Source organism: Agelaius tricolor, unplaced genomic scaffold (assembly GCF_023055355.1).
Source record: "Agelaius tricolor isolate 1412-34295 unplaced genomic scaffold, bAgeTri1.0.p SCAF_11, whole genome shotgun sequence".
NCBI classification, from domain to species: domain Eukaryota; kingdom Metazoa; phylum Chordata; class Aves; order Passeriformes; family Icteridae; genus Agelaius; species Agelaius tricolor.
In genome coordinates, this window is record NW_027269271.1 from 29751925 (window position 1) to 29776958 (window position 25034).

Sequence of the window (25034 nt, forward strand, 5' to 3'; positions counted from 1 at the left end):
AACTTAGAATGCTGGGCTCCTCAGCAATCCAACCAAAAAGTTCCTTTTTCCTGCTCCCTGTTGTTTGGAAAAGAGAAAAGAGAATAAAAATGCCCCCCAAAATCTTGGCTGTATTTTGCCAGAGGCTGTAGCTGATGTCAAACCCTCATCCCCGATTTCAGTCTCCCACATTATTCCTGGCAGCTCCAGCTCACTCATTTCCTGGCATTTTTCGCAATTAGCAGTGGAAAGCTTTCACTTCATTTTTTTGTCTCTATCTTCCCCTCTCATCTCTGAACCCAGCCTGAATACAGGCCCCATTGTTCCTGGAGCTTTGGAACCCCTGTTAGGATTTCATCCTCGTTCCCCACAGCTGGATCTCCTCCAGTGCCACCTCCTCAGTGACCCCCTGCCAGTGGCTTTGCCAGTTCATCCCGTTCCTCTCTCTGCAGGGATTTCACTTCCCAGGCCTTTCTGCCCCCATCTCATGTATTAACTCTGGCTAGCAGAGGAAAAAATCTACATTTCCAAAGTGCTTTTTTGTTGAAAGAATAACTGTGAGACAACTCTGTGCTCATTTGCATGCAGTGCCCGTGCCCGCTCTGGCTGCAGCGTCCCCAGCTCCTGCCGAGCTCGGGCACCCGCTGGCCCCACTCCACAGCCAACAAAGAGCCCTTCCTCTCCCTGCCACCTCCCCTGCACGCCGGAGGGAGGCTGCAGGTGTGAGAAACCTGAGAGGGGACAGCTCGAGTGACTGGTCGGACTGGAGTCCCAAAAATACGACGAGGGGAGAAGGGCAGGCTTGTCCATTTGTTGGGGAGTTGCTCAAGAGCGTCGTGGCTCCACCTGTTCCGCGGGCGCTGGGGCTCTGAGCCTTTCTTAGCACATCTGCACTTATCTTTGCAAAAGATATAATTAGGGTGGGGAGGAGGGGCAGTGCAGCTGGTGGCTCCGTGGTTCCCATGGATTTTGCTCACTCCTCATTCCAGCCCTGCGCTCCGGCGGGTCGGGAGCGTGAGTGTCCATAGGAGCTGCAGGAGGGAGCGCGTTGGGAATGGCAGAGAGTGGGGCTGGGGGTGCTGCTGGATGCAGCTTGCTTTCCAGTCACACCTTTCCAGTCACACCTGCTTTCCAATCACACCTTCCTCAGGTGCTCATGTGGCTCTTGTGCTCAGAAAAAAATCTGTTCATAGATTCTCTGGGTATTGGAAGGTGCATGGGGGATCTGATGCCTCAGAGCTCAGCTTTTCTATTTTCACATTCTGTGCTGCTTTAGTGTGTGGGGCTGGGCTCACATCAGGGGATGCTGAGCTCTGTGCACAGAGCAGGGAGACAAAACAATTCCTGCTCCAGCTGGGCACCAAGGACAAATGATCCAAATCTCAGTCCCAGAGCACAAACCCCGTGGGCTGGAGAGAGAAAAACAAGCAGGGTGGGACTGCAGGGGCTAAAGCTGGGATGGGACAATGAACTGCAAGGTGCAAATGGAGCAGAACTGATCCCAGGGACAGAGCCCGTGCCCGGCCGTGCATTTTGGGGCCATTTTGGTTCATCTTGGGTGCAGGCCTGGCTGGGCTCTGGTGCTGCCCAAGGTGGATCCATGGAGGAGATGCTTGGAATAAATCCCTGCTTTATTCTGGAACTCTGTCCAGCCTTTCTTCTAGGCCAGCCTGCACAAGGCATCAGATCTATAAAAGAAACTTGTAATTACAGGATTTTTTCAGTGCTTGTAGTTTGGGAGGTGGTGCTGTAAGATTTGGACATTTCATTGCAGATTTGAAGTGAATCCCAGGGGTTGTGCTCTGTGCCTTTGATTGTTTTCCATGTGAATTTCCAAATCTGTCCAACAGAAGGATTTCCACAGGAATATTTTCTGGATCTGGTAGAACAATGCTTTAATTCAAGGAAATAGCTCTCAGAATCACTAACAGGATACATTAAACAAATAAATCACCCGGTGTCAGTTATTCCCTCGGCATTGTGAGGGATAAATATGTAAACATGTCCACACGATCTGTGAGCAACCACAGCTCCATTAGGGAAGGCAAAGGGTGAACGGCTCCCAGCCTGCACAGGGCCCTTTTCCATCAAGTTCTGGCACGTCCTTTGTTGATAAACCTGTTTTACTCAACATGCTCTGGGGTTTTAGAGTGATGCTAGGCACTGGGAGTAATTAACGTGGGGCAATATTCCTGCTAATGAACCTCATGTTGTGGGGCTGAAATAGCCATTTTCTGACACTGGTTAGTAATTAATGTCTGGTGATATTCCTGCTAATGAACCTTGTGCTGGGGAGGTGAAATACCCATTTTCTTTTGGGGCATGAGAGGGATCTGTGGGACTTTTATCTGAGCCATGGCCATGTGAGTGCCTTGGTAAATCACTCAGAGCACCCTTCTCCTTCCCTTCTCCTTCTCCTTCTCTTCTCCTTCTCCTTCTCCTTCTCCTTCTCCTTCTCCTTCTCCTTCTCCTTCTCCTTCTCCTTCTCCTTCTCTTTCTTCTCCTTCTCATTTTCTCCTCTTCCTCCTTCTACTCTTTCTCCTTCTCTCCCCATCTCTTTTCCATTTCCTTCTCCTTCCCTTTCTCCTCTCCCTCTTCTCCCTCCTCCCTTTTCCTGCCCCCTCCCCTGCCCCAGGAGTTAAGATCCCACAGTTCCCAGCTAAGCCCAGGTGGGATCAGCTGCTGGATCAGTTGGGATGGACTGTCCCCCACAGGGGCCCTCTCCCACCTTCCCCCCACATGAGCTCTTAGTCATGAGCAGCCAAGGAGTGAGGGATGCAAATGAGGCCTTCAGTGACATTAATGAGCTCTATCAGCTCCCAAATAATCATCTGCCATCCATATGATCTACTCCAGCATCTGCCTGCTCTCCCCAATCTTTTGTGTCATCTGCAGTAATGACAACAATTGGGATAATCTATCATAAACAGAGAATCATTAAAAGTGGGCTGGTTTGAGGTCCTCTGATGACTGCAAACTCTGGGCTTGTGCCTATGGCTTCACCTGGGAATTAGGGACATTTTAAAATTGTATCCTTAGTTTATTTTGCAGTTGGGGGTGTGGGACTGTGCTGTCAGACTTTTCCTACAGCAGAGTTTTCATGCACCAGGATGAACATTTCCACCTGGCCGTTCATGTCCACCAGGACTCCAAAATCCCCATCTCACCCAAGAGCCGTGGAGGAGGAGCTCAGGTTCCCAAATCTGCTCCCTCTTCACCCAATTCCCTGTCACTCCCAGAGGGAAGGAACCATTTCCCCCTGTAACACTTGGATTTTCATCTTTGGGGGTTTATGAGTGTTTGTCTGCTTTAGGTTTTGTGGAATTTTACCAGCTTGTCCAACATTAGGGAAACATTTCAGTGCCATGTTGTACACCCTGGATTTGGGAATAAATCCAGCATCAAAACTTTTCCCAGGCAAAAGGGAGCAACTGCTCTTATTTATTTTCCTTTTAGAGGAATAGATTTTATCCTGAGTCCAAATTGTTGAGGTAAGGTTTAGATAGAGTGATAATATTTTATTAAATCAGTTGTAATCACTGGAAAATTACTTTGGTGACCTCGAGTCTCAGCTGTTGTTGCTTCAAAGGCAGATGGAGCTTGGGCTGGGAAGGACAGCCCCAAACACTGAAGAACTTTATAAATAGTCCCAATTTATTGCAGCCAGGATGAAATGAAGAGTAAATAACTTAGAAGATGTCTTATGGCACTGTAAACATGTGGAACAGGATGGATAGACTGAGTAAAGTCGGGAAAACTGCTGGAAGCTGCTTTTAACCTTACATGTGAAAGCTCCTCTTGGAATTTTTGGCAGAGTCTATCAGAGTTTTTAGGGGTTTTTTTAAGTCTTAAGCTCCACATTCCCAAGGTTTACAAGGAAAGTTGTGATCCAGTAGAAGGAATTATTTTTCCTTGCAGAAGTAGAAATGGAGACTTTTACCAGTGCAGCAAGCCCACAATTTGATCTTTAACAGTTAAGGAGAGCTGAGTTTGAAAGGATGTTGGCAAATACTTGTCTTCAACATTTCTTGTCCACCAGACTGGACAATCTGTTCACAACTCAATCCCACTGGGAATATTCCTCCTGGATTATGGAAAGCTGAGGGTTTTGGCAGCTGGAAAGGGAACTGCAACTGCTCCCCAAGTTTTTTAATTCACCTGGTTGGGATGGGGTGTTTTGGTCTTAAAACTCTTGAGGCTTTACGGCCTTTGCCCTTCCCTCCAGAAGAAGTCCTAATGCTTTTATTTATCAGGACTGGGGTGACAAGAGAGAATCATGAGGGAATCAGGAGAGAGAAAATAAACCCCACTTGAAATTTTGGCATTTGGATCTCTTTTCAAAGTGTTTCCTGGCTCGGTTCATCTCCTGCGTCAGTCGAGGGCAAAGCCACCAATCCCTCCTGCCTTGCTGTGGCACGTGGGGACATGATGGGGACAGTTTGTGGGTGAAGAGAGGAACTCTGCAGCTGCAGATAACATTGGCCTCGTGCTCAGGTCCCTGCAGGCCCCGAGGGGCCAGGAGCTCTGCTGGGAGAAGGATGGCACAGATGGGGTTTGGGGGGAGCTAAGGGTGAGAGTTTGTCCCATTAACCCCCTTCCCATCTGTGACATGGATGAAATGTGTGCTTGTCCTTACACTGAACTACTCCCAGAAAAGAGGATATTCCCTAAAACCTTTCACTTTCCAAGTTTTCAAGAGTGAAAAAAGGCCTCAAGTCCATCTTGATGAGCAACTCTCACCTTTCCCCTGTACCCAGCACTGGTGAGGCCACACCTCAAATCCTCGGTCCACTTTTGGGCCCCTCATGACATAAACGACATTGAGGGGCTGGAGCATGTCCAGGGCAGGGAACAGAGCTGGGCAGGGGCTGGAGAATCCCTGGGGGAGCTGGGCAGGGGCTGGAGAATCCCTGAGGGAGCCGGGCAGGGGCTGCAGAATCCCTGGGGGAGCTGGGCAGGGGCTGCAGAATCCCTGAGGGAGCTGGGCAGGGGCTGCAGAATCCCTGAGGGAGCCGGGCAGGGGCTGCAGAATCCCTGGGGGAGCTGGGCAGGGGCTGCAGAATCCCTGAGGGAGCTGGGCAGGGGCTGAGCCTGGAGCAAAGGAGGCTCAGGGGCCCTTGTGGCTCTGCACAGCTCCTGCCAGGAGGGCACAGCCGGGGGGGTCGGGCTCTGCTCCAGGAGCAGAGGGACAGGAGCAGAGGGAACGGCCTCAGGCTGGGCCAGGGAGGTTTGGATTGGATATTTGGGGAAATTCCTTCCTGGAAAGGGTTCTCCAGCCCTGGCACAGCTGCCCAGGACTTCCCATCTCTGGAGGGATTCAAAATCCCTGTGGATGTGGCAGCTGGGGACGTGGGTCAGTGATGGCCTCAGCAGTGCTGGGAATGGTTGGACTGGATAGTCTGAGAAGGATTTTCCAACCTAAACAATTGTGTGAGAAAAAGAGAGCACAGAAATGTCAGTAAGTGGGAAAAAGCCTCTAAAAAGGGGCTGCTAAGTCACCTCTGCAGTGAGAGATTCCATGTGTTCCATCACCTTGCAGAGCTGGCAAAGGAACAGATGGCAAAACCTACCAAAAATGCAGTTTTTGCAGAATCCTGGCACTGGAAAGGTGCTGCATTTCAGGACGTTGGAGCATTCCAGTGCCAGCGGAGAAGCACGAGGCGAGGGCTGCCTCTGTCCTCGGAGGGACTGGCAGCAGCTCAGGTCTTGTGAGGAAATGTCACCTCAGTTCCTGCTGGAGTGCCACCAGCCCCAGCCCTCCTGCGCAAACACCGGCTAGGATTCAAAAACTGAAACTCCTATTGTTGTTCCTCACTTCCCTGTTCTGTGTCAGCAATGATTTCACCCCAGCAAACATGACCAAAGCACTGCTGTCATTTATGGGTTTGGCTTATGCAACCCCCAAATATAAACTGAAATGTGAGATGGTTGAAGATGCATCCTCAAGTGTTCCAGGAGCCCCGCTCCCGAAATGGCAGCAGTGTTTCCAAAGTGCCCATGTGCCTCAGCTGTAGCAGGAAGGTGATGGAGGTCAGCCACTGCCCGGCCTTTGGGACAGTTTCTGGCAGGGGGAGTTGCTCTGCTGATGTCAGTGGGATGCTCACGTTGGGTTCAGGGAAAGAACAACTCATGGAGCATCTAAACTTGTGTTTACTGTTTGTGGGAGTCACTGTAGCAACAGCAGATACCACTCAGGGAGAGGATCCCAGGGCACTTCATCCCTGTCCTCTGCTCTGGAGCCAGGCTGGGAGAGCTGGGGGTGGCCAGTCAGGACAAGAGAAGGCTCTTGAGAGCCCCTGCCAGGGCCTCAAGTGGCTCCAAGAGAGCTGGGGAGGGACTGGAGACAAGGGATGGAGGGACAGGACACAGGGAATGGCTCCCACTGCCAGAGAATGGAATTAGATGGGATATTGGGAAGGAATTTTCCCATGTGAGGCCCTGGAATGGATTTCACACAGAAGTTGTGGCTGCCCCTGGATTCTTGGAAGTCTCCAAGGCCAGGTTGGACAGGGTTGGAGCACCCTGGGACAGTGGAAGGTGTCCCTGCCCGTGGGTGGAACTGGATGAGATTTAAATTCCCACCCAACCCAAACCATTCTCTGGTATCCATGAACATTAAATATGAGGAAAGCCAGAAAATATTTGTTATTTTAAGATCATTCCCACACAAAGTTTTTAGATTGGTAGAAGAGCAACTCCTAATGGATTCTATATCTGGCTGTTATTCTGGGGTAGCTGTGGATCTTAAAATATTTCACGGGGGACTTGGAGGGTATATTTTAATTTCACATGCTGGTTTTAAAAGCAAATTTAGCCTTAGGAGTGGGACTGTAGCCTCTGCTTTCACAATTTATTGGTAAATATCTCCAAGTTCATCAGAGGGAGTTCGTGCAGTTGCACACAGCCAGGGAGGGCCAGTTTGATAAGAGTTGGGGTTTCCGGGGTGATGGGCTCAGACTGCGTCACTCGGTGGCTCCAGGGACAGTTTTGAGTTTCTAAGAAGGGCTGAGCTGGGCCCTCTTCCTGCTGTGGGCCAGGACAGCGACTCTTCTTGACCGGCCTGTGTGATTCCGTGAAATGAGCGGGAATGCGGTGCCTGTGACGTCCCTCCTGCCCCGGCAAAGGCAGCTGCTTCAGAAATGACTGCCCGGCCACCACGGAGGGCAGGCAGGAGGAGCCCGAGGGCACACACCCAGCAGGCATCGCTTCACCAGGCTGCTTACGTGAGAAAATGAGTGAAAAATAAAAGATTGGGATGAGTCAAAAGCCAAAAACACCAAGAAGAGCTGCACAGGGATGCAGGTGCTGCAGCTCGCTGGGTGCCAAGACCAGAGGGAGCTGCGGGCCGGCTGGCCAGTGTCAGGAAAAATGCAAATTCTGAAAGAAAAATGTGAATGGTGCTTTTTAAAATCCACTTCTGCCCTGGAACAGCAGCAGAACTCATAGTTTTCCCCTTGAAATGATCCTTAGCAGGAGCTGTTTGCTCTCACTTTATTGTGTCTTTGCTATTGAAATGACTGGAGGTATCTCAGGGGGCCGTTTTCAAAATATCTGAGTTTAAATCGTGACCCCATTGGTCTCTCAATGGTTTCAGTGCAGAGGCTTAGCAAAGTGACAGTGTTCTACATGAGTAAACCATGGAGGGATCCCTGCTGCTCCCAGGATTCCTCCAGGAAACCTCCCAGGGATGAAGCAGGGAGGCAGAAACCGAGGGAAGGGGGGTCCTGATGCGCCCTGCTAAAAATTCCAGAGAATTGCCAATGTGTAAAATAGTCACTCTTTATTTAGCTCATCTTCTGAAACCCAAAAATAAATATAAAATACTTACAGCCAAACCCCCTACACCCTCAAGTTTCCTAATTCACCTCGATATCCCTAATATAGTTTTGCTTGTTTTAGTGGTTTTTTCCTCCCTTTTATTACATTAGACTCAGATTACAGAGTAAAGGGATATCCTGAATATCAGCTCTGGGGAATGGGAGTCCTTCAATATCAAGAGCAGATTTCTGTTCTTGGTCCTGCCTTCCCTGATGGCTCTTTCTGAGGTGAAGTTTGGAAGTGAAGAGACAGCGGCAGCGGGTCCTGCAGACCTGGGCAGGGCTGGAAATCCCCCAAAAGGCTAAAATTAGGGTCTGGTGTCAGAGTCCCTGTGAACCTGTTCCTTCTCCTCCTCCAGGAATGCACACATGCCATGGCTGTGCTTCCTGAGGAGTCTCAGAGCAGGAGAAGACAGGATTTGATTTAAACATGTGGGGTTTAGTTTGGCTGAGATGGGTTTTTTGCTCTTCCTAAACTTATTTTACCTGTGCTGGTTTTATCAATCCCAAGTTGATTGATATCAATGTTGTTTTCTGCAACAAGTGATTTTCTGCAACAAGTGATTTGAGCCCTTCTGGGTCAACTAATTTACAGGAAAAGAAATAGTGGAGAGAGAATGGGAGAAATTCCCTCAGTGGGAATGGGAATTTCTCATGGGAGAAAGGAAAATACACTGAGCTTTGTGTGATTTTGGCTATTTTCACCTGCTTTGTGATTAGGCAGGAATGAGAGAACTTTGAATGTTTGGAGCTCTGCAGGCACAGAAAAAACCCCATTAACTTCCAATGCCACAAAGACTTGGGTTCACCAAACCTTTCAAAGGTGTCTGTGCCGGGTTTATTGCTGAGTTACCTTTGGCAAGGTTTATTTTCTGTTTATTCTCAATCGTTTAATGGAAGGTCCCTCTCCAGTGCTGCTTTGTTGATGTTGTGAATGACAGAGGGGATCTGTCCTTGGGAAGAGACACCAGCACGGGGTGCAGCTCCTTCCCCTGGGGACACTGGGACACGAGGGACACGAGGGACACGAGGCAGGGAGGGCAGGGGACGGGGCTGGAGCTCTGGCTCAGCTCCTGAGTGTGTCTGAGCAATCCTGCCCTGTGATGTCACTGGTACCTGCCGGTAGGAACGCTGAATCCATTAGCTCTGACAGATTTATGGGATGAGCATATGTTACCGGGATTATGAGAAGCAGTTACATTCATGGGGAGATTTTATGATTCACTGTATCCGCTTGTGGAAACCTCAACTTTTACCCCAGAGCTGCTGGGGAGCGTCGGGTCCTGCTGGCAGGAGCAGGAGAGCTCAGGGAGCAGGGACGGTGGGTTTGGGGTGCAGGCTCTGCTGGGGAGCAGGGGAGCTGATGGGGACAAAGCCAGCAGAGCTGGGGAGTCAGGAGGGACAGGGAGCAGGGCCAGGAGTGGGCAATGGGGTCAGGAGTGGGGAATGGGACCGCGCAGGGCTGGGGAGCAGAGCTGGTGGGGAGTGAGACTTGGTGTGGTTAAGGAGCAGGGCTGGAGGGGTTTGGGAGCAGAAGCAGGCAGGGTTGGGGAGCAGGGATGTTGGGAACAGAACTCTTGGAGAGCAGGGCTGATGGGATGCAGGGCTAATTAATGGGGAGCAGGCTGCTGGGGAAGAGAACTCTTGGAGAGCAGGGCTGATGGGGAGCAGGCTGGGAAGGAGAACTCCTGGGGTTCAGGGCTGTCGGGGAGCAGGGCTGATGCAGGCTGCTGGGGAGGAGAACTCTTGGGGTTCAGGGCTGATGGGATGCAGGCTGCTGGGGAAGAGAACTCTTGGGGTTCAGGGCTGATGGGATGCAGGCTGCTGGGGAACAGAACTCTTGGGGTTCAGGGCTGGCGGGGAGCGGCTGTGGCTGCTGCGGGGAGCGGGGCTGGCTCAGAGCAGGAGCAGCGTCCCGCGGGCGGCGGGGGAGGCCGATCCCCGCAGCAGCCGGGGCGGGGGGGCCGCGGTGACGCTCCCCGAGCCGCAGCCCTGCCCTGCCCGGGGGGCGCTCGGTTCCCCCGAGCGGCGGGGGCCGGGCCGGGGCGGGCCGGGGCGGGGGCCGGGGCCGGGGCCGGCGGCGGGCGGGGACTCGCTGGCGGCGGCCGGGGCAGCGCAGCGGCGGCCGCGTGATGAGGGAGCGGAGCGGCACCTCCGGCAGCGCTGGCGGCGGCTCGGGCCGCCCCGCCATGGAGAGGCGGCCGCAGCGCCAGCCCGACTACATGTCCGTGTGCCTCTTCGCAGAGGAGCCCTACCAGAAGCTGGCCATGGAGACGCTGGAGGAGCTCGACTGGTGCCTGGATCAGCTGGAGACCATCCAAACCTACCGCTCCGTCAGCGAGATGGCATCCAACAAGGTGAGCCCACGTGCGGCACCGGGATGCGGGAGGGGCATGCGGGACGGGGGTGCCCAGAGGAGCGGGGCTCTGAGTCTGATCCCGACCCGTCCTCGCGTCTGTCCAGGACAGCAGCTCCGAGTTAGTGCGGTGAAGGCGGCGCGCGTTCCCCCGCGGAGACGCGTGCAGGGAGAACTCGCGGCGGGTGGCGTGGGGAGCGATCCGGGATGGAGCGGGGATGGATCGGGGAGAACGATCCGGGATGGATCCGGGATGGATCGGGGAGAGCGATCCGGGATGGATCGGGGAGAACGATCCGGGATGGATCGGGGAGAGCGATCCAGAGGGGATCCGGGATGGAGCGGGGAGAGCGATCCAGAGGGGATCCGGGATGGAGCGGGGAGAGCGATCCGGGATGGATCCGGGATGGATCGGGGAGAGCGATCCAGAGGGGATCCGGGATGGAGCGGGGAGAGCGATCCGGGATGGATCCGGGATGGAGCGGGGAGAGCGATCCAGGGTGGATCCGGGATGGAGCGGGGAGAGCGATCCGGGATGGATCCGGGATGAAGCGGGGAGAGCGATCCAGGGTGGATCCGGGATGGAGGATGGAGCGGGGAGAGATCCGGGATAGTCTTGGGGGCGCGATCCGGGGTATCGTGGAGAGCCCTATCGCTGCCGCAGGCTCATTTCCGAAAATTAAAGAGGTTTCAATTAGCGCCGGTCCCTTGGAGCCGATATGAGCAGGAACACTCTGCAAAAGCCCGCATTTAGCAAATCACCACGCCAGAAGTCAATTAACTTCATTGCTTAATAATAATAACGGCGAACTGTAAACATTGTGGCTCCGGTATTTTACGGCTGTTTTGGCTTTCGATGACGTTTTAATTTGATTTTAATGCGTGGGGCTGGCACCGCTTGGCAGCACATGGTGAGGGTGGGCAGGCAGGGATGGTGACAGGGAATCAGCTCCGGGGGCTGCTGCTCCGCGCAGCTTTCCTGGGAGCCAGAGGCGAGTTGTGATGTTCCCTGCACAGAATAAAGTGCTCAAGTAAAGCAAGAAAAGTCCGTGGTGCTTAAAGTCAGGGGAGCAGGGGAGAGCAGAGTACCACGAGTACCCTGACAGGCAGCACAGAGCAAAACGCGAGTTCTGAGCAACTTTTGGGAGTTGGTGCTCCAGCCCTCCTGAGCCCAGCTCCGCTCCAGCATCCCCCGGAGCCCGCCCGTCCCTCGCGGCTCTCCCCGCCCGGGCCCGCGGCTGCAGGAGCCGGGCACAGCCCCGGGCACAGCCCCGGGCACAGCCCCGGGCACCGCCTGGCAGCTCCCGGCCCGCGCCTGCCCCTTCCAGGGCTCCCGGACAGCGCTTCCAGCCCCGCCGTGCCCACTGCGGTTGTCACACACACAAATTCCCAACCCAGCGCCCGTCGCATCCACGTCCTTGCCCAGTTATGATGGTTTTAAACCCAATTCTGCACCACTCCGATGTTGTTGGTTTGGTTTTTGTTTATTTTTTTTTCCTAATTGGAAATGACTGCAATCAGAAATGCTGAATCAGAAACTGAATTAATGGGAAAAAGTTGAGCAAAGAAATCCAGTGTTGTTTCAGCTTCCTCTTCGGGTAGTGATTACCACGATGTGCAGGGGCAAAGGAAGCAGTAAAAGTTTTATAGTCCAAGCTTTCTAGAAAGAAATATTATTTTATTCGTTTGAGTTTGTGTTGAGGGAGCCCTGGATGAAAATTGAGGAGGGTTCAGGCTGCACCTCCAGTGTGAACACGGTGCCCTTCAATTTGAGGTTACTTTTTTTTTTCTCTCTGACTGACAAATCTGGCCTCGTGAAGGTGAAACTAAATTGCTTTTGTAGCACTTCAAAGTTGCGATTACTCGGGGTGCAGATGGCTTGCAGCTGGCTCGAGAAAAACTTCCTGAAACTTTGTTCTTTCACAACCCGTTTCTGAAATGTCTGCGCTTTTTTGGTCAACTTCCAGTCTCACAGTTTTCAGCTGTGAAAGAGGAGCATAAAATGGCCTCACACCTCGCCTGCCTTTGCTGTGGAGCTGTAAACATTGTCACAAATCACGGCACGGTTCGGCTTGGAAAGCTCGGTTTCAGTGCCGGACGATTCGGGGCATTTGCGGCTTTTTGGGGCGTTTGGTGGCAGACGAGGAGCGGAGCGTGGCAGTGCGGGGTCGCTCCTGCATCTCCGGGCGGAGGCTGCAGCCGCCCTGCCCCGCTCCGAGCATCCCGTCCCAGCGCCAGCTCCGCTCCGAGGCATCTCCATTTGTCACCGGCGAACGGCAGAGCCGGCAGATGTTTTGAAAACAGGATGCTTGGGCTGCGCATTATTAAAGAAAAAACGGAAAGAGAAACAGTCTAGATAGGAAGAAAGCAAATCGGCTCGGCATGCTCCCAAGCGCAGCAGCAGAATAAACACTGACCTATCTTCCTGACCTCCGCTCTCGCCAGTTCCTGGCCCCGCGCCACCCCAGCCAAACTACGTCATTTGAGCCTGATAGTAGGCATGGCACAGCTGTTGCAAGTGTGACTCGAATTTCCTGTCTCCTTCCTGACAGACGTAGTTTAGAAAATCCAGAGTTGCAACAACAGCGCCGAGAGAGGCAGAGAGGGAGGCTCTCGGCATCCGTGCGCGCAGGGGGATTCTCAGGAGCGCTGCGGCAAAAATAAAAAAAAAGGAGGCAGCGGAAGGGGAAGAGCCATGCGGGACGGCAGCCGGGCTTTGAGCTGATGGGGTTCGGAAGGCAGCGCTCCAAACATGTGCGTATTGCTCGTTTAGGCGGGAGTTAGCGGCAGCAGGAGCGGGGGAATGAGCGGCTGAGCTCGCGGGGCTGGGCTGGCAGCGGGGAGCCTGCAGTGCCACCCGCAGGGATCCCGCTGGCAAACAGGGAACGCTGCTCCCTCTGATGCTGGCACCCAGGCGTTTCCAGGCAGACCAGCCCGGGCTCTCTGCAGAAATAACCGTGCACAGCGCTCTTGTCTTTCTAGTTTAGAGGGAAAAAAAAATAACCTGCAAAAATACCTGTTTGAAGCTGCCATGAAGGGAGGTTGTTTTCCTAACGCTGAATTTCCTAACGTCTTCTGCGGGGAGCTGATAGGGCCCTGCAGCTTTGCACTGACACAAAATAACCTGGAAGGAGCTCTGCAGGCACTCAGTGCTGCTTGAGAGACCCAGCCACCCTTATTTACATTATTCCTACACATATACTCAATTTTTCCTACATCTATCACCATGTCCAGCTCCCAGCTCAGGCAGCTGCTGTGTCAGAAGGGTTTGTGAGTCAGTGATGATAAAAAAGGGGCTGTTTTCTGTCCTGGCATTAGGCAGCTGTCCTTAGCCTCACTTTGCTGCAGATGGGACCTGCTCTAGTCCCTAATTTGGGATCTGGGGCAGGATGTGCTCAGTGCATCCCCTGGATCATCAGAAGGAGCGGGTCTTTTTCCCAGCTGAGATGCTGGCCTTGCCAGCTCCAGGGTTTTATGGGGCCATCACCTCATAAAATGGAGGGATGGAGAGCATGGATTGTTCCTGCAGGGCTGCCTAAACAGAGATACCTGCATGGACCTGAGCTGAACCCCTGCCTCTCCTTAAATTAGACCTTAATTCAGAGCTTTGTGCAGTCCACTGAGTCCAGAGAACAGAATTTCTGCTCTCTAGGGATATTCCAAGTGTAAAGAGGCAGAGCGTGAGTGGTGTCCTCTCGTGACTTTGCAAACCCCCTTGACTCTACCCAAACTCTTACTTGGAGGACTCTTCCTTGCAAATCCTTAAACTCTCTTACTGCAACTCTTAAGATGTTTCTGTTATTCCCAAGTGCTGGATAACTCCAGCCGTGTCCAGCTAGCGGCCCGGGACAGCAGCACAACTGCTCCGTGTTCCTCTCTCGCTTGCGAGCCGCAAGATAAACACAGCCGATCTCGTTTTGCTCGGATTTCAAAGGGCATTTCGGGCAGAGAAGCGGAGCAAGGCCGCACCTCGCTTTGGGGAGAGGGTGGCTAAATAAACATCTGGCCACCAATGTAAACTGCCGGTGCCAGCGGTGGATGTGCCGGGCTGCACAGCGTCCCCTCCCGCGGCCAGCCCGGCAGCCCCCGGCCCCGTCCCCTTCCTACGTGATGTTTCCCTTAAGTGGTGCCGAGCTGTTTAGTCTTCCCCTGGCTTTGCGCTGGAACTTCCTTTGTTTAATCGCCGCACAAAGAGAGGTTTGTTCGCTGCGGCAGCCGGCGGAACAAAGCCGCTTCCAGGTCTCCTGTTTTTGCAAGGCGGGATGAATCCCTGAGCCCCGCGCGGTGCCGGCATTCCCGGGCTTCGGGGCCGCGCTCCCGCAGCGCCGCTCCCGCAGCGCCCCGCGCACCCCGCGCCGCTTTGACGTCGCTCTTTAACCCTTCCCTGGCCGGGCAGCCGCGCTGCCGAGCAGGACCCGCGCCGTCGGCATGCTGCAGGAGGTAGGAGCTGCCTCTGGCTGGGTTTGGGGTGTTGCCCCCGGCCGGGGGGATCTCTCGGGGTTTGTCCGGGTTGGGATGTCCTTGCGCTAGAGGACAGCGCGCCGCGCTCCTCCGGCGCTGCGGGAGCGGGGTTTGCAACACCGGCGCTCGGAGGGGTGAGCAGGAGGGACCTGTCAGGGAAAGCTGCTGGATCAGGAGGGAACAGCGCTGGGTGCTGGCCCTGACCCAGGCTGGAATCCCCTCGGGAACTGGGGAGCTGGGTCCCAGTCAGCTCCTGCGTGTCGGTCTCATCACCATCAGAAATGGACTTTAGGGTGGCTGTCTCTGTGTCCTCCTCCCGTGCTTATTGCCCTCTAAAGTAAATCATTCTGGGGGTGCCAAATATGCCCCAAAAGCAGGGTGGAATATCGGGGCCATACATAATTAATAATGTGGTATGTCATCCTTGCCAGCCCTCTGGGCTGTCTGTCCCGATATTTTGGTTAAACTGCTTCAGATATTCTAAAAATTGAAATATTGGAAGGCTGCAGCATTGGCTGTGGGATGTGTGGGGATTAGGAGACAGGGTCACCATCTGGGATACCCTCCTGGAGCAAAGGGATTTGGAGTGCTGGGTGCTTTCCCATCTTCTGGGATGTTGTGGAAAATGTGGGGAAAACCCATCCAAGGGGGATCCCTTGGCCACTGCTGGTGCAGAGATCAGGGCTTTGGCAGTAGGATTTTGGTTCAAATCCTTCTCCCCAGGAGCCTTTTGGGGAGATGTCACCCATCCTCTGAGCCACAACTGTGCCCAGGGCCTTTGGCATGTCCTTTACCCAATCCTGGTGTTCCTGGGAAGTGATGAGGTTTTATAAGTTCAGCATTCTCAGACTTTTACGTTATAACACGTCAGGGTGGGGCTTAAATAAATAATAGCTCAAAGGCAGGTTCAAAATGAATCACGAGCTGAGGGCAGCACTGGAGAGTGACTAAATGTGGGGAGCAGGGTCCCTTCTGGAGTGAAGGATGCTGGTGACATCCCAGAGGAGCAGCATCACTCGGGATGGAGGAGCTGAGAAGGATTGCAGGGCAGTGCTGATCCTCATCCTGCTCTGGAGTGATTCTGTGCACAGCCTGACTCCAACCTCCTCATTTTCTCCCCAGCTGTGTTCCACGGGGCTGATCCCAATATTTGCATGAAGTGAAATGAATTGAAGGATGTCGAGTTATCAAAGGCAGGACAAGCTGTGGAGAGGGTTTGGGATGGAGATTCACCCTCAGAGCTCTGAGAGGGAGAGATTCCCCCGATTAAAGCCTGGCTTAAAGCAAACAAATCAGAAGTGCCTCACCTTGCTGCTGGTTTAGCACAGCTGGGCCAACGGCAGCAAAAGGATTCTGAAGAGCATTTGCCTATCTCTGTGTGAGAAGGAGTTTTCATTTAATTTTATCTCCATTAATTAGTGCCTTCTGTATGGGTCTGATGCTTGCATTAGGCTCATTTTCATTTTGGCAGGACCAGCTGCCACATTTTTGGGGGGATGCTGAGCTACACCAACTTATTCCCTGGATTTTCAGTGCCCTCTTCCCAGGACTCCCTCTTTATCCCATGTTTTCTGAAGAAAACAAACTTCTGTTGATTCAAATTTGCCAGAATTATTTTTTTTTTTCCAACACAGGCATCTTGGAAAAGTCTTCTCAGGGCACAAAGTTATTTGAATTTTCCAAAGCCTGTTCTCCTACTCAGGTAAAACCCCAGCTGGATTTGCCTAAATGATGACTGCAGAGCTTGATTCAGATTTAAATTAAATTTAAATTGCTGCTTCATACGATTAGCAAAATCCCATGTTTAATTGCATTGCTCTCTTGTTCAATGACAAATGCTCTGTTAGTTGTTATTTTGGGGGTGTTTTCTGTGATTGAGGGTATAATCTAGGTTATCCCAGCCCAGATTCCCAGAGGAGCAGGGCTGGCTCTGTGAGCCAGGGGAGGCTCTCGGGTTTGTGGCTCTCCTGACGCAGTCCCTTGCCTTCCTCTGGCACCCAGGCTCCCCTGTGGTTTGCACGGGTGTGACTGACACAAGATTTGGGGCTGAGATCTGCAGCTCCTGCAGCATTCTCTGGCCCACAGATGCTGTCAGGGCTTCCTTTAATCACCTTGGTGGCAGCAAAGGAGCTGCTGGAGGTCTGTGCTGCTGCTTCTCAGCAGCTCCCCTTCCTCCTCAGTCTCCTTTTGCTCTCCGCACATCCAGCGTTCTTCCAGCTGGTAGAAGTCTACAAATGACACTGCAGAGCCAGTGTTTGGGCCTGTGTCTGCTTTTGTTTACTCACCTCTCCCGAGGGGGAAGAATAAAAGCAGTGCTGGGATGAGGAATTGGTGTGGGCACTGACCGTGCGGCTCTGGGAAAGGTGGGACAGGTCTGGGGAGTCATCCCTGGCCTGGGATGTGCCTTTTGTGTGCTTCTTCCTCCCAGCAGAGCCATTTGTGCTATAAAATGCACCTTTCAGTGGGGGAGAGAGAGGAAATCCATACAAAAGCCAACCAGATGAGCTGTACACTCCAGATGTAGCTGCCAAAACAATTGGGTAGGAGAGATCTGTTCTGGATATTGGGAAGGCATTTTGGATGGAGCAGAAACCCACCTGAGCTTCCCCCAGAGGATCCCAGAGCTTCAGACTGGGCCAGACCTCCCTGCTGGGGTTCTTCCACCCAAGGAGAGCAGCAATCTGTCCTTTGTGCCGTCACACAGCGAGAAATAACTGTCCAAGGCCAGGCTGGGCAGGGCCTGGAGCAGCTGGCATGGTGGAAGGGGTGGAAGGAGACGATTCTCCAGGTCCCTTCCAGCCCAAACCAGTGTGGGCTTCTCTGGAATCCTAAACTCTGCCAGCCCTGCTATTTCACATCAATCCAAAGGGAAACCCAGCCCGAGAATTTGGGCAGGGGTGCTGGAATCTTGAGACTGGGATCCAGAGCAGTGATGTTAGATAGTCCAGGACTGGGATCCATGGATTGGGATCCAGGGCAGTGCTGTTGGACTCTCCAGGACTGGGATCCATGGATGGGATCCAGGGCAGTGGTGTTGGACTCTCCAGGACTGGGATCCATGGATTGGGATCCAGGGCAGTGCTGTTGGACACTGCAGGACTGGGATCCATGGATTGGGATCCAGGGCAGTGCTGTTGGACTCTCCAGGACTGGGATCCATGGATTGGGATCCATGCAGTGCTGTTGGACTCCCCAGGACTGGGATCCAGGGGCTCCGGGAGCAGGCAGGAGCAGATCCGGCCCCGCAGGGCACTCGGGGATTTCTCCAGGTGCCAGCCCCATCCCACACATGACACACGGATTTTCAGGGAAGCTCAGCGCTGCTTTCTCCATGACCCGAGCCCTTCCCCGCGGCGGCCGAGGGGATTTTCCTGCCTCAGCGCTGAGTAACACCCGGAGTTCTCGGGAATGGAGCAATCCAGTCTGGCTGCGGAGCAGCGCGAACCCCCGGCGCTCTCCTTGGGCAAGGCTCCTGCAGGGAGCTTTTCCTTTCCGGCATTCGGAGCAATTTGCATATTTCGAGTCTCATTTGGCTGGAAACGAGCTGGAAATGCCCCAGTGCTGCAAACGCTCAGCTCCAGCTCCCAATTCATCACTTTTTTAAAGCCCCGTGTTGCGTAAATCCCGTCCCACCCAAGGGAGGTTCTGCCGCTCTCAGAAATGCTAAACTTCACGGGGGGAAAATCTGAATATTGTTCTGTCTACATCAGATAGATGTTCTCGCTTTCATGAGCAGCCACATGCTGATTTATGGCAACCTGCTATTTATTTATCAACATTTACATTGTGGATTTCTAAATTATTCTAATAACATCAGGCCAACAAGTTGGTCATGATGTTGCTCCTTTAAAGTCTTCCTTTGAACATCTCTATAAATCAAGGCTGCTTTGATGTGAAATTGGAGATTTCATAAGCCTGTGTTTACTTTTGGGTTTCCAAAATCAGCTGAAGGGAAAACAAAAAAAAACCGAAAAACAAATAGTACTTTGTATCTCATTAAAAAGAGTTTCTAGCGCATTAAACGTGATATTGTTTTAGGAAATAAGAACTAGAAAGAGCTGCAAAAGAAATTTGATTTTTTTAATGACTGATAGTTGACTGCAACCATTCCACTTTTCTCCAGGCACTGAAATAGGGCTGAAAACTTTCTCCTTTTGTGCTGTTTGGTGTGAAACAGGCTCGTGTTTTTCGGTTTGTTTTTTTTCTTGTTTAAGCATTAAATGCACCTCCCATCATTCTCCATGGAGTACCTAGCAAGGAAAATCGATGGGAATTATGAAGTAACAAGGACAGCTGCAAATCTGTTTGCCACGGTCCTTTCTGTAAGTGATGTAACAGCAGGAAAACACAGATAAGCGGAGTTGCTGCTGCTCCAAGACAGGAATTTTAACTCTTGGCTTCCAAACCTTCGAAGAAATGCGCCTCAATTCCAAAATCCAGCAGTTTGGTTTGGAGGAATGAGGTGTCAGGAAGAAAGAGTTGGGCAAATTACAAATATCCCTTCGGCGGGGTGGCATTGATGCCATTTTTTTTAACCTGGAGTGGAGTGTCGCCTCCATCCCCGTCCCAGACAGAAGCGTTCCCCCCTCCCTGTCTGCCCCGCTGCCGATGGCTCGGATGAGTAATTTCCCTCCTGTGTGTAAACCATTTCTGACGGGGCTCGGGCAGGTGAGGGGCGGCTCTTCCCGGGAAAAGAGCCGCGAATCTCGGGAATCCCGGGAAAAGAGCCGCTCCACGCAGTCCCACCGAGGTCTGATTGCACTAATTACCCGGGTAATTAAGCGGGGAGGGTTCAGCCCGGCTGCCTCAGCGAAAGTCACCCTGAGCCCACGAAGCCTTTTGTTCTGGGGATGTCTCGGGCATGGGAGCTCTGCGTCACAAGGGTGGGTCGGGAACAGAGTTTGTAAACACTGGAGATGTGCAGCGAGATTCCTCCTTCAAAGTGCGGGGCAGGATCCCTCTCTGCAGAGCCTCTCCTGCATCCGAGCCGCTCCTTTATCTGCAAATCGCCCTCAGCTCCTGCGGGAATGGCTCTGGCGGCCTCTTTGCATAAGGACTCCTGGCCTCGGGGAGCCCCAGCCGGGCTAGATCGACTTCAAAGGGTTTCCATCAGCAGCAGATCCCCGCTCCTGTCTTTATTCTTCTCCCTGTGCTGCGCCAGGAGCACCTCTCCAAACTCCAGAGGGAACGGGAGCAGGAATTGCAGCAGGATCCATCCCTGGAGTCGCTGTGGGACTGGCAGGGCTCTGGGTGCTTCTTCAGGGCCCTCCCCAGGAGGGGAACAGAGTTGTTCTTTCCATAAAGAGCCAGAAAAGTGGGAATTTCCACGCTAAATCATCAGTGGGGTTTTCCCAGTCCCCATCGGGGTCATATCACGGAATCCCAGACTGGTTTGGGTTGGGAGGAATCTCAAAGCCCATCTCATCCCACCATCCCAGGTGCTCCAGCCTGGCCTTGGGCACTGCCAGGGATCCAGAGGCAGCCACAGCTGCTCTGGGAATCCCATCCCAGGGCCTGCCCACCCTCCCAGCCAGGAATTCCTTCCCAATATCCACCTAACTCTTCCCACTTTCAGCTTCCAGCCATTCCCTGGGTCCTGTCCCTCCAGGCCTTGTCCCAGTCCCTCTCCAGCTCTCCTGGAGCCCCTTCAGGCCCTGGAAGGTCATGGCAGGGTCACCCTGAACCCCCCAACATGGTTGGCCCCCTAGATCTGTCAAATTCAACCATAAATTAGGCCAAATTTTCTTCCTCTGCATAAAAATGGAGCACATCTGGTTAGGAAGGGGTGACAGGGCAGCTGCCGAGTGGCTCCATGCCCTTGGTGCCAACGTCACCACCCTGCCAGGACCCCTCTCCCAGGATTTCTGTGTCTGGAACCAGAGCTCAGCAAAGGACTTCAGGTGGGGAGGAGCCCTGAGCAGGGAGGGTTTGCTGTGGGCAGCAGGAGGGAGCTGGCAGTGAACTTTGCCACTGGAAATCAGGGAAATTCCCACCCGCACGCAGGGCTGGGAGGGAGCTGTGATTCCCTGGAGCAGAGGATGCGTGGAGTAGGGTCACTGCTGGTAACCCAAGAGTGATTCAGTTCTGGGAGACTTAATTTGGTGCAGATGAGTTCTGCAGTTGCTTCAGAGCAGGCAAAACAGGAAAGCTCCACACGATGCTGGGGCTCCGGGTGCTTCCAGACCAGCTGGGAATGTTGTCTGTGCCCTTGGATATGGAAAATAGCACCTGGGCTTCATCTTATTGGTGTTAGCTGCATTCCTCCCATCGGTTAAAGGTGTTAATTGCATGGTCCTGTGGTCGGAGTTTGGGGTGGAGGGAAGGGAGCAACTGAGCTTTTCCTGATTTTCTCCTATTTAAGGGAAACCCCCCGGATTTGGGGTGAGCATCCCCTCCTCATCCCTACACTCCTAATTCCCATCTCTTGCTGAGTTTATCAGTGCTAACTTCCTTTGGAAAAGGCGCGGGGATGATTATTAATTAGGAAAATTGATGAAAGCAGCGGCGCGACCCCGTGCCGCAATGGGCATTACCGTAATTACCGCGTGCTGCCGCGGTACCGTAATTGCGGGCGGCGCTCTCCAAAGCCCCGATCCCCGGCTTTGCTCCAGTTGGAATTTTCTCCTCGCTCCCTGCAATCTGTTTGTTTTCCCCGTGGCTGTCGCACGGATTTAAGGTGGGGATCACTCCGGGGAGGTCGCACATGACACGAGGCATTGATCCCTGCAGAGGCAGCCGCCTGCCTGCTCCGTGCGGAGCCATTCCCGGGAAGCAGCGCCGCTCCTGGCACCGGGGAGAAATCCCAAAAACCCGCCACGAGCAGCGCAACAGCCGGGCTGCCCCGGCGGTTTTGGAAGGGGGGGATGTGATAAAGTAAATCCTGCTTAGGTGCCAGCATCGCTGGGGTGATAAGAAATCCCAATAAAGTTTGCAAATCCTGTGGGAATTCCCAGAGCTCCGGGAAGCTGAGCTGGGTTTGACCCTCACTGTGCTGTGGTTCTGCTGCCCGTGTTTATAAAAGCTGCTGATTAAAGGGCTGGAAAAGTGAGGGAGATTAAGGCTGTGGGGGGCAGATTCCTGCTTCCAGATGGGATACGAGAATCCCGAGGATTTTTCCCCACTGCAGATGCCTCGGGTGACCTTGTGGCGGCCACTTAATTACTGTGTGCCTCTGTGGGAAGGCAGCGGCCGCCCTTTGTGCTCTGTGAGGCCACTTGTGAGGTAAAGACATTTTTATCAGCTGTTTGTCCAGCAGCGCTCGGGCTCGTTGGCCTGAAAGGGGCCATTGTGAGGAAACCCCAGAGATGAGAGGTGGTTCGTGTGATCATCATCTGCTGACGGCGATTTCCTGGTGCCGATGGGGGCCGGGCTGCAGGGAAATGTTGCAGCACATGCTGGGCTGTCAGGCTGTGGCAGGGAGGAGGCAGGGAGGCAGGGAGGGAGGGCTCACGTGTCCCGATGCTGCTGCCGCTGCTGCCCTGCTCGGACGTCACTGGCAGGAGAGATGGGGTCAGGGCTCCCTCCTGCCCCAGCTCCCAGCCCTGCTGCCCCTCCTGCTCTTCCCCGAGCCTTTTCGGGCCAGCTTCAAAAGGGTTTTGTCCCTCGTGCTTGGCAGGAGGTGGAGTGGGGACCCTGGGGGACAAAATCCACGGCACAGTGCTGTGGGGTGTGTTCCTGGGCAGCCAGAACCCTTCACATCCCAATCCTTCCTGTATTCATGGGATGCCAACCTCCACATCCCATTGCTGTCCATATCCCATGGGATGCCAACCTCCACATCCCATTTCTGTCCGTATCCCATGGGATGCCAACCTCCACATCCCTCTCCTTCCTGTATCCCATGGGCCAGGATTTAAGCTGCTTGTCTTACCTGGGATGTGAGGTCTCACAGTGTGATGGTGAGAGTGGGATTGGATGGGATATTGGGAAGGAATTCCTGGCTGTGAGGGTGGGCAGGCCCTGGCACAGGTGCCCAGAGCAGCTGTGGCTGCCCCTGAATCCCTGGCAGTGCCCAGGGCCAGGGCTGGAGCACTTGGGGACAGTGGGAGGTGTCCCTGCCATGGCAGGGGTGGCACTGGGTGGGATTTACGGCTCTTTCCAACCCAAGCCATTCCAGCATTCCCTGTTTCTGTGGCACTGGCAGGCTGCTGTGGGAGGGGACAGCAGGGACAGAGGTGGCATTGTCCCGGCAGGTGACACCTCACCTTTGGGCTGCACGGGTGAAAGGGAGGTGCCATCAGCTTCCCACCTCTGCCAATCCTGCATTTCAGGAGAGGAGCAGATGGGTCACATCTTCCTCTGCTCCACATGGCCAAAGGTTGGGCTGGAATCCCATCTGGAGGTTCTGGAGCTGCGCCTTGCCCAGCCTGGGCTGTCAGAGGGAGCAGGACCAGGATTTTGGGCTGTGCCCACGCCTCACGTGTGCCTCAGCACGCGGGGCAGCCTCGTGCCACCAGCCCAGGAGGGGCTGGGGAGGCAGCTGGAGACGGGAGAGGCTTTCACAGCAAAGATGGCCCTTTTATTTTGGGAATCCTGGCCTCTGGCATGTGCTGCATTCCCAGCACAATCGCGCCAAGGACGTCCTGAGCAGCGGGAGAGCTGCACATCCCGCTGATCCCGTGCTGGGAGCGCAGCACAAGGGGATTTTCTTTGGGTTCCGTGTCAAGGACAGATCCAGCTTCCTCCTGAAGGCATTGCTTGGGTGTTTGAAACAAAAACTGCAGAACTGATTAAATATTGAAATCTGGATTGTGAATCACAGAATGGCTGGGGTTGGGAAGGACCTTAAAGCTCATCTCGTTCCTCCCCCTGCCTTGGGCAGGAACACGACAGATACGTGCTTTTAAGAATGAATGTATGAATTTATGAATTGCAGTTACAGATTTAAGGTGGTTATTTTTTATGCCCTTATCTGAAGGGTATTTTAGTCTGTAAAGGGTCATTTTGCTGCGTTGCTGCATTTTGCCCTTTACCACAGAGGAGGAAAAACCCAATCACACTGAAAATGTGAAAAACGCTTTTAAAAATCCAGCTGGGAATGTTTTGAAAGTCCCTGTAGGGAATAGGATTAAAGCAAAGCAGGAATGGAGAGGAGACTGCTGCTTGCTTTTTCCTTTATTTAAATATTCCCGGAGCTTCCTCCATTTTAATTTTCCCATAAAACATGGCTGTGTTAGCGGGGCTGGCTAAAGCAGCCTCCCCTCCCAGGCGCGGCTCAGCTGAGCCGGGCTCCTGCGGAGCGGGGAGCCCCTCCAGGAGCTGAGCGAGCAGCGCCATCCCGGATCCCCGTGCCCATCCATCCCTCCATCCCTCCATCCATCCCTCCATCCCTCCATCCATCCCCGCTCCTTTGTGCATTCCCGGATCCCAGCCCTCGCTGCCGGGCGGGCGCATCCACCCACGGGCAGCCCGGAGGATGCGCCGCCAGCCTCGGCTTAGGCTGGGATTAGCGGCTGCCGCTGCCTGCGGGATCTCTGCCTCGGATGAACGCTGAATTTTTGGGACTGGGAAAGGCTCCTCTCCCGTCGGAGCGGCGATTTCTCCGGGAGGATTTGTGCTGGCTTGCCAGGAGCTTTCCAAAATGCCTGAAGCCAATTATTTGTTATCTGTGTCTTGGGGTTACATTAAGGTGGGTTTAATTCCTGAAGGATTGCTAATTGCCGAATTATTAACGGCTGCTTTTTTTTTTTGTGCTGTATTGTTCTGAGAAAGCCTCTGTGAGGAAAATATGCTTTAAAATGCTGATTTCTGTGTGTTTTGGCTAATCATGTGTGTAGTGTGCATGCAGAGTCCATGGATGTCATTTTTTTTTGGGAATTTGGTGTTGCAGGTTAAAATGATGCAGCAGTGAAAATGTTGGATTATAAAATTAGCAGGATCACAGCATGAATATCCAAGGGAATCATGCCTGAATCCCACATTTTGCTGTATGATCCTCTGATTTAGGGCATATTTCTCCTCTGGATATGCAGCCTTTTAATACAAAATGGAGCAAATTTAGAAAATCCAGAACAAAAGAAGGTTTAGGGATGGGGAATCTCAACCTGAGATAAAAATCTGAGCTTTCAGAGAGGTTTGTGTGAAGCGTTCTCTCCTCGTTTGTGACGGTAGCAACTAATGAGCATCTTTAGAGGAAAATTTATTCCGTGGGCTGAAAAGAAATACCCAGTCACGGAGATGCCGAGCAGGGTGGAAATGAAACCATCTGTCGCCGACTCCATCCCAAATATCCCCGGAATTCTGCCTGCTGGGGGAGTCTCCCGTGCTAACGCGGGTCTGGGAGAGGATTCCATAAAAATGCCATTTTCCTGTGCTCTCCCCCTCGCAGTTCAAGAGGATGCTGAACCGGGAGCTCACCCACCTGTCCGAGATGAGCCGCTCCGGCAACCAAGTGTCCGAGTACATTTCCAACACCTTCCTGG

At 53.3% G+C, this 25034-nt stretch overlaps 1 protein-coding gene across 5 annotated transcripts in view; it reads left to right on the forward strand.

Moving 5' to 3' along the window:
- Window positions 1-25034, forward strand: part of PDE4B (phosphodiesterase 4B) — a 179501-nt gene that overhangs the window by 142164 nt on the left and 12303 nt on the right. For 3 of the 5 annotated variants that reach the window (XM_071436931.1, XM_071436932.1, XM_071436933.1), the window contains 2 exons: window positions 10041-10153; window positions 24941-25034. In XM_071436931.1, the coding sequence (XP_071293032.1) occupies window positions 10041-10153; window positions 24941-25034 (207 nt within the window). Of the gene's footprint in view, window positions 1-10040; window positions 10154-12724; window positions 12907-23758; window positions 24242-24940 lie in introns of those variants that run through there. The other 2 variants (XM_071436935.1, XM_071436934.1) reach the window with 2 other exon arrangements.